Source organism: Mus pahari, chromosome 14 (assembly GCF_900095145.1).
Source record: "Mus pahari chromosome 14, PAHARI_EIJ_v1.1, whole genome shotgun sequence".
NCBI lineage: Eukaryota > Metazoa > Chordata > Mammalia > Rodentia > Muridae > Mus > Mus pahari.
The window spans coordinates 66,851,405-66,860,838 of record NC_034603.1 but is presented as its reverse complement, the minus strand read 5'-3'; the positions used below and the strand labels follow the sequence as shown (position 1 = coordinate 66,860,838).

The 9,434-nt window shown below is 44.7% G+C and overlaps 1 protein-coding gene across 1 annotated transcript in view; it reads left to right on the top strand.

The window, feature by feature from the left end:
* The window catches only part of LOC110331861 (keratin, type I cytoskeletal 28), an 8,830-nt gene extending 3,544 nt beyond the window's left edge, over window positions 1–5,286 (top strand). Inside the window, exons 4-8 of the mRNA XM_021212727.1 lie at window positions 4–60; window positions 141–266; window positions 3,350–3,567; window positions 4,821–4,876; window positions 5,144–5,286. Of these exons, the coding sequence (XP_021068386.1) occupies window positions 4–60; window positions 141–266; window positions 3,350–3,567; window positions 4,821–4,876; window positions 5,144–5,286 (600 nt within the window). The remainder of the gene's footprint in view (window positions 1–3; window positions 61–140; window positions 267–3,349; window positions 3,568–4,820; window positions 4,877–5,143) is intronic.
* Window positions 5,287–9,434: the final 4,148 nt, after the last annotated feature.

Sequence of the window (9,434 nt, the reverse complement as noted above, 5' to 3'; positions counted from 1 at the left end):
GAGTATGAGGCCCTGGCTGAGCAGAACCGCAGGGACGCCGAGGCCTGGTTCCAAGAGAAGGTGAGGGGAGTCAGACCTGTTCTGTCTATTCCACCCTAGCAGGCCAGACTCAATGTGACCCTATGCACCCTGCCTTCCAGAGCGCCACGCTGCAGCAGCAGATCTCCAATGACTTGGGCGCAGCCACCTCAGCCAGGACCGAGTTGACAGAGCTGAAGCGCTCCCTGCAGACACTGGAGATCGAGTTGCAGTCACTCTCAGCCACGGTAGGTGCTGACCCCAGACTTCCCGCCCGCGCTTCCTGGTTCCTGAAAACCTAAAGAAACCCTTTCTTTTTCTTTCCTATAACAAATGCTTCGCTCGGGAGGGAGGGGAAGAACAGCAGGAAAAGCATCCTAGGAGACAGAAGGAGGGAGCATCTTCCTCGCAGACTTCTTGATACTGCTAAGTTCCTTCCTGAATGATGCCCAGAGTTCATTGTGGTAAAAGAACCAGCCTGGCGCCCAGTTCCACCCTGCACATGGTTCGTTCAATACCCCCAGAGCATGCTGGGCAGTATTGGTTCCGTTAAAACATTAAGGGACAGGACCGGCGTTCTTTGTCCACACGGGCTAAGATGGGTCACACCATCATCTCTGAGCACTCGGAAAGAAAAGCATAGTAAGAGGGGATTCACAAGGCTGGAGAGGTAACTCTACAGTTAAAAGAACCCACTCTTTCAGGGGACCCAAATTTAATTCCCAGCACCCATACGGCAGATAACAACTATCTGTAGTTCCAGTCTCTGACACTGTATTCTGTCTTCTGCAGACACTGCTTGCATAGGGTGCACATACATACAGGCAAAACGGCCATACACATAAAATATTTAAAGAAAGGTGCACATCAACCCAGACATGGGCACTATCTGACCTCTTGCCCTACATTAGTAAAGTTGTCAACCCCCAGCACACATCCCACAGTCTGGCACTCAGCCTCTTAGGGACATCTGGGCCATGGAGAAGACTTCAACAGTTACCATGGAAACAACCTAGAAACCTACTTTCTGTGGAGACTGCGAGCTGGCAGCATCCAAAAGGCTTGACTTTGAGAATTGGGACAAGCATGGTGGCCCAAGGGTTCCCCATCCTCACAACGGGATAGGAAATAAATTCTCAAATGTCCTCATCAGAATTAGAAGCATTCTCACATAGAAGCCATGATATCATGACGCAGTTAGATTCTCTGCTCAGATCACGCATCCCTGGAGGAATGATTTGGGGTCAGGAAACAACCCACCCTGGAAAAATCCACTTAACAGCCCGTGTAAACAAGCTATAGAGTAATACTGGTAACCTAGCTTCCGTACCCAAGATTCTTTGGTCAAGATAAAGTCCAAGTTCAGTTTCCCACAGAGAGAACACAAGTCAATTATAGGTTGGGGCTTATCTATATATGAACACCCACATGTTTTGCTTCCTGTGTTATGCAAACGTCCCAAGTTCATCTGGTTCTTTCTCATCAGCACCCGCCTTTCCTAGTGGAAGGCAGTTAAGAGAGATGCTGCCCCCTCTGGCTTCCCAGGGTATTGGCCATCTTATAAAACAGCCTAGGGAAGAAAGGATTTAAGGCTTTGAACTGTGGCTGTGCCCCTCCTTGACAGCTTGCCAGTCAGCACTTTTTCTTTCTCATTACCATATCTGTCACCTCCTCTCACATGCCCCTGAAGAGCCCAGGAGCCTGTCCAAATGCAGCAGCCAGTATAAATCAGCACCTTAAGGGCCTCAGCCCCGTTAGACCCTCACAAACCTGCCTGTCATGAGGGTTTACTACATATCTTACTACATAGTTCCTGCTTTGCAATCCTAGGATCGAGTCAATACATCATATATTGGCGATACACAGACTTATCCTTAAAATTATAATGCTACTAATGCAATAAAAAAAAAAGTAAGCTAGGGAGCTGGGAGCTGGTGAGGGGCTTGCCAGGCAATCATAAGTAAGGATACGAATTTAATCTCTAGGACTCATGTGAAAGAAGCCAGGCCTGATGGCAATGATCGAGCAATCCCTGTGCAGGGAAGCAGAGACGGGAGGATCCCTGTCGTCACTGGCCAGCCAGTGTAGCTTAATCAGTGAACCCCAGGCTGGAGAGACAGACAGACAGACAGACAGACAGACAGACAGACAGACAGAAACAAAGTATCACCTGAGGAATGATGCCCGAGAGTGTCTTCTGTGCTCTCTGGGGGGGGGGGAGAGAGAAAGAGAGAGAGAGAGAGAGGGAGAGAGAGAGAGAGAGAGAGAGAGAGAGAGAGAGAGAGAGAGAGAGAGAGAGAGAGAGAGAGAGAGAGAGAATTTAAAATTGTATCTCCTTCTAACAGAGGCGTTATGTCCTGTGACGTAAGAGTCATGCCACAGGAAGAGAAGGGAAATGAGAGAGAGGAAGAGGCAGCAGGCAATACGATAACGATTAATTCAGAGGTAGTAACTGCCAGGACACATATATTTACGTACGATAAGACAAAGAGGGGAAATTACCATAATTGAAGTAGAAATCATGAGGCTGGACAAATTACAGTCTATGAAGGAGAGAGAGGGCGTGAGATACTCCTAGGACTTTGTGTGGACTCCATGGTCTGCAGCAGTGAGCGCTGCCCTTGGGAGCCCACCCTGCTAAAGGATTCATTCAGTCTGAACACCTTTAAAAAGAGGACTCTGGTGAATGACAGAAAATCAAGAATGGATTACAAAAGAAAGCAACAAACCAGTGGGTCTAGGAATAGGATGCAAACTGTTGAGGATTGAAGTTTCGGTATAACAGGCAACCCCCCAAAACTATTTTAAAATATAAATCATCCTGTGTGAATTTCTTACTGTGCTGTCCCTTAAAAGTGCTTTTATATACATGTTTGTCTTAACAGAAACCGTTACCAAAGTCTTAACAGTCAAATATCTTGCCGGAGGCTGGGGGTTGGGGGGCAGGGAGGCAGCGAGATGCCTACGGGGTTAAGGGCACTTGCTGCCAAGGCTGGTGACCAGAGTTTGATCCCAGGAACCCATACAGTGGAAGGAAAGAACCAATTCCTGCAGGTTGTCCTATGGTCTCCATATTTGCTGTGGCACACACACACACACACACACACACACACACTCAAATGTTAAGATAAACTCTTGGGATGCGGGTCATTTATTCCTTGTCAGGCTCTTCAGTGTTTGTTCACCCAGGGTTAATAACAGGCTCCACCTCCTGCCTTATGGTGACAAGCCCCTAACCTGCCAGAGGAGTGGTCCTGCAGGATGCTAAGTAACCCAGGGCTGGGTACTCCTCTGCTGACTTCATCCCTAACTACGATCTTTGACATATTAGAAACACTCTCTGGAGTGCTCCCTGGCGGAGACGGAGGGCAACTACTGCTCACAGCTGGCCCAGATCCAGGCTCAGATCAGCGCCCTGGAGGAGCAGCTGCACCAGGTGAGGACGGAGACCGAGGGCCAGAAGCTGGAATATGAGCAGCTGCTGGACATCAAGGCCCACCTGGAGAAGGAGATCGAGACCTACTGCCGCCTCATAGACGGAGACGAGAAGTAAGACCAGTGGGAAGTTCCCAACAACAACCATGCTTTATCCCTCAGCCTTCTGTGCTGTCAGTCGCTGTTTCTCTGTCCCACTGCACAAAAATGCATGTCCTTCTCCTGCTTCTAAATAGAGGGATCATTTCCTCTACGTTTTGTACAACACAGAGCCCCCTTATCTACCTTGGATGGCACCCGTCATTCCTACGCAAGTTCCCCATTACTGTCCATGTTAAGCACTGTAATTTCAAGACTCTCCTGACTCCTGTCCCTCCCCCCACCCCCAATCTGCTGAACAAGCCCTGGGGACACATTCTATATGTATCTGTGGCTCCTGGGAGGTTGCATATTTGACATGTAGCTCTTAAGCTAAGACATATTTCTTACTTTTTTAAATTCTTGGATGGGAATTCTTGAATGGGAGGGACTGGGAAAAGACGGTTCAGTGGGGAGAGTGCTTGTCCCATGAAAGCCTGCCTTGGATCTCCAGCTGAGTGTGATGGCTCACCACACCTGGGGTCAGGGAAGAGACTGTGGTTGCTGAGTGCTCACTGCCAGCCAATCTAGGTAATATATGCGCTCTCAGTTCTGTCTCAAAACATGGTGGAGGGCTAGAGAAATGGCTGAGAGATTAGGAAGCATTTGTTGCTCTTGCAAATGACAAGGATTAGTTCTCAATACTTGTACCATTCACAACAGTCTGCTCTCTCTAAAACAAAGGTTGAGAGCAACGAAGGGAGATTCCTAATGCCAACCAACACACAGCCACACTCACACACATACACACATACACACACACATACATATACTTACAAACACACTCACACACATACACATACTCATACACACAAACACACACACCTACACACACACTTACATATATATACTTACACGTACTTACAAACACACACCTATATACATACCCACATATACGTACTCACAAACACACACACACTCACACATACACAAACAAATACATATACTCACATACTCATACACACACAGACTCACATACTCATACACATACACAGTCACATACAACACACCACCACCACCACTACCACCACCAAAAAGAAAAAAAAAATCAAACAGAAATAATATTTTTAAATCCTCTCTTTAGATAACTTGTAATCACTTCCTGCTCCTGCACATAAATCATATTTTTCAATAGTAAAAATTGAGATCTGTTGAGTCATTATTTCAATGAAAGTTTCCTAAGTGATAATAAACACCAATGTAAAATAATGAAGTTTTCTTTCCTCCAGTTCCTGCTCTGTCTCCAAGGGTTTTGAATCTGGAAGCTCAGGGAATTCACCCAAAGGTAACAAAAACCTCATTTTGTTCCTATAGCAGAAAATCCCTTTGCATCAATGGCTCCCACACATGGTAGCAAAATCTACAGTTAAGAAGTTTTAAGTAAAGTACTCTGAACTGTAATGTTCTCCAGACACCCCAAAATCTTATTTTAAACCCATAACACTCCCTCCCCATTGTGTGCGAGGCAGTGAGAGCAGCCAAACATTGGTGTCCTTCTTTACGTAATCTTGTGGGACAGAATACAGTCATTTGCCTGTGTTTTCTTCTCTAGATGTATCCAAAACCACACTGGTAAAGACGGTGGTTGAAGAAATAGATCAGCGTGGTAAGGTCCTGTCCTCCAGGATCCACTCCATCGAGGAAAAGATGTCTAAGATGAGCAACGGCAAGGCTGAACAGAGGGTTCCCTTCTAGCTGCCACGCTAGGGGGATAGAGTAACTTGGGGGCGGAGCCCCACGGCTGCACTGTTCTAAATCTCAGGGAAACGCTTTCTTCTATTACAGATGAGGGACTTTAGACAAAATACCTGTTTTCTTAGCGATTTTCAAAGGATGCTGGGTGTTTGTGTCCTAATAAAATAATTGATGGCAACACACTTCCGTTTGCTGGTGATTAATAACGAGTTGTGGTTTATTTTCCCCCTATAGGCAATCTTTATTGGATTTCACTCTAGTTTTCAACAACTATCAATTCGATCACACCGTATTTAATACTAAATATTCACTAGGCATCATCTTCAAATCCCACCCCTTCTGCATGAGGTAAAAACACAAGGGACGGTCAGAAAATGCGCCTGTAACTGACACATTCTACCACTAGATGGCGTGTGCCTGGTGTTTTTTTTTGTTTGTTTGTTTGTTTGTTTTTTTGTTGTTGTTAAGATGTCTCAAACTATCTGAAGCTCCCACTCAGACTTTCTGGGATACCATTCCCATCTAATCAGAAAAAAATCTCTGTTAATGTTAATGACTTTTCCCCGTGTTAATGACTTTTCCAGGACAGATTACAGAAGCTTTTCCCTGGGAAGTCCCAGACAGAAATATTTCAGGCATTGCAGACAATAGGGTCCACTGCAACTACTCAACTTTGTGGTTGCTGTTAACAGAAAGAGCAGTAGACTGATGGGCACAACTACATTCCAATAAGTATTTAGAGGCGCTGAGATCTGTTGTTATTGTTGTTTTGTTTTTTGTCTTATGAGACAGGGTTTCTCTGTGTAGCCCTGGCTGTCCTGGAACTCACTCTGTAGACCAGGCTGGCCTCGAACTCAGAAATCNGCCTGCCTCTGCCTCCCAAGTGCTGAGATTAAAGGCGTGCGCCACCACAGCCCGGCTCAAGGTTTTTGTTGTTGTTGTTGTTTTGTTTTTTGTTTTTAATCTTAAATAATTTAACGTTTCATGAAAGGTTATTCTTTCCACATTTTCAACCATTTAAGATTTAAAAGCCAGGAACTGGAGCAATTGCTCAACAATTAAGAAGACCAGGGTTCAATTCCCAGCACCCACAAGTGGCTCACAAGTGTTTGTAACTCAGGATCTGGGGGATCCAACTCCCTCTTTTAGCTCCTCAGGCACCAGGCATTTATGAGGTGCGCAGACATACAAACAGGCAATACCCCACACACATAAAATGTAAAAGCCATTCTTAACTTGGGGCCTTACAAAAACACATGACAGGTCGGCTTTCAATCTTCCCCACACCAAGACAGACTAAGGCACAGAATCTCACGAAGCATGTGATCCCCGAGGTCACTCACTGGCCATTCTGCCCTAGGAAAATTGCTCTTTTGTTTCTCAAGTATCTTCCTGCTTCCATTGAGAAGCTTGAGTAAGGGCAGGCTTTCCACCCAACAGTCGAACAGCCCCATGGAAGCTCAAAGGAGTGGAGAGAACAATCAAATCCTTACCAACTTTCTGCCAAGTTCACCTCATGAAGCAAGTTCGAGAAGTTACAAGGAGATGTCTTCTAAACACATGGGGGGCCAGCTACATAGCTTGTTTGACTCAGTGTGAAGTGAGGACAGAAATATGAGGTCCCCGTGTTCAAAACTCACACCACAGAAGTTTCTAGAATACGATGAGCTCTACAGTTCTCATTTTGTTTGCTTATTTGGTTTTTTGTTTTTGTTTTTTTGTTTGTTTGTTTGAGACAGGGTTTCTCTGTGTAGCCCTGGCTACCCAAGAACTCACTGTGTAGACCAGGCTGGCCTCAAACTCAGGGATCTACATGCCTCTGCCTATTCTGGAACTAAAGACGTGCAGTATCGTGTCAGGTTCTTTCGACTGTATTCTTGGTTTACCCTGGATTTTTTGGGGGAGGGTTTTTTGCTTTTATGTTTTTTGTTTTTTTTTCTGATTTTTCTTGTTTTGGCCTTTGCTATTTAATATTATAAGTAAAAAAAAATACATTTTAAGTTAGTGCATACTTTACCACTTGTTTTTATGCCCAGAAATCCCAGTTTTAAATCAAAATAACACAATTATATCATCTGGGGGTTTTCTGTAGCTCACATATGTATATGTGTTTTGCTCTTGCCAAACAAAGGAAACACAAAACAAAACAAACTCAACTATTTTTATTTCACTTTGTGCTGTTGTTTGGTTTGGGTTTGAATTTTTGTTGGGGTTGTTTTTAGTCGAGTTTTGTTTTAGAGAGGGCCTTGGTTATCCTAGAACTCTGTGTAGGCCAGACTGGCCACGACTCACAGAGACCTGCCTGCTTTTACTTCTCTGGTGTTGAGAGTAAAGTCAAGCACCACCACACCCAGCTCTCTAGGCTTCAGAAAAGTTCATGTGTACTGCAGTTTTTCAGTCATTCATGTTCCTTGGAATATACGTGACAATTGAAGCAAAGTCCTGTTGGCATGGAAGACCCGGGCTTCCTGGGATTTCCAGAAATTCAGCTTATTCTATTTTAGAGGCAATATACCATCTACCCACTTAAAGTATAGCTGGACTCCCACATCATTGTTAACCAGAATTCAGTTTGCGAGGGCATTGCCTGTGTTATGTGCTACAGAGGCAGTAAAAACCACTGCAGACAAACAGTTCATATACAACCCCTGTGCACCCATGTGCCATGTCTCAGGGTTGATCAGACAACGCTTTCCAGAGCATAGGTTTGAAGACACAATTACTGGGAATTTCAAGTTAGCAACAGAGAGGGCTGAAGCAAGTACAGGATTCTTCTAACAGACTTTTGTCTGGAGCCCTCAGAACAACTCCTACCTTATAGGTGTGCTTGGGAGCCACTGACCTTTGGAAACATTTTGAATTGATTCCCTTTATGTAGGAGTGCCCAGGAAGGCTCACAGAGTACAGGGTGTACTTTGCGATGAGAAGGACTCACAGGAAAGCTCAATTCTTTAATTCTGCACCTTTTGCAGAATTTCCCAGGTGTCTATTCGCAAAGCAATGATATAGAATTAGTCCCCCTAGTGAACCTAGAACCTTCCAGTTCTGTTGAGTTCACAGGGTAGAAGGAAACACCATGATTTTAGAGTCGTAAATCTCTTCTTCCTAGAAAATGACTGTGCCATTCAGTTCTGTGGTTTCCCGAGCTCAGCAGAAATTTGGGCAACTGGACTCTGAAGAAGTTCTAATAAGCATATATTCTCCTAGTCCCTGAAGAGTCCCACTGCTTTTCACTGTAATGGATTTGTGTACCTCAAGGTTCTGAAGAATCAATACCCATCTGAAGGAGAAGGAAATCCACCACTCTGCTCGAACACTTAGTTGGTTTATTGGTGATGGGTGTTGTTGTTGTTGTTGTTGTTGTTGTTGTTGTTGTGACAAGATCTCGGGGGCTGGAGAGATGGCTCAGGGGTTAAGAGCACTGACTGCTCTTCTAGAGGTCCTGAGTTCAATTCCTAGCAACCACATGGTGGCTCACAACCATCTGTTATAGAATCTGATGTCCTCCTTTGTGTGTCTGAAGAGAGTGATAGTGTACTCACAAACATAAAATAAATAAAATCTTAAAAAGAAACAAAACCCAAGATCTCATTCTGCATCCCAGGTCTGCCTGGAACTCAATATATAACATAGGCTGGCCTCAAACTTATAGCATTCCCCCTGTCTCAGTACTGGAAATACAGGCATGAACTATCACATCTGGCTTTCAGCAGTTAGTTGTTACAAAAAAAAAAAAAAAAAAAATCACACACATCTAAGATGTGTGGCAGCTCTTTCAGGCAGTAAATTACCTCAGGCTTCCTATAAGGGCAGGAAGTAGCTTCCAAGTGGCATTCTGTGCTACTGAATCATGATTGGTGATGCTTTGGCACAATCGTGTTTGGTGATACTGTGATAGAGATGTGTTTGGTGATACTGTGATACAGATGTGTTTGGTGATGCTGTGATACAGATGCGTTTGGTGATGCTGTGATACAGACGTGTTTGGTGATGCTGTGATACAGACATGTATGGTGATACTGTGATACAGATGTGTTTGGTGATGCTGTGATACAGATGTGTTTGGTGATGCTGTGATACAGATGTGTTTGGTGATGCTGTGATACAGATGTGTTTGGTGATGCTGTGAAACAGACGTGTTTGGTGAT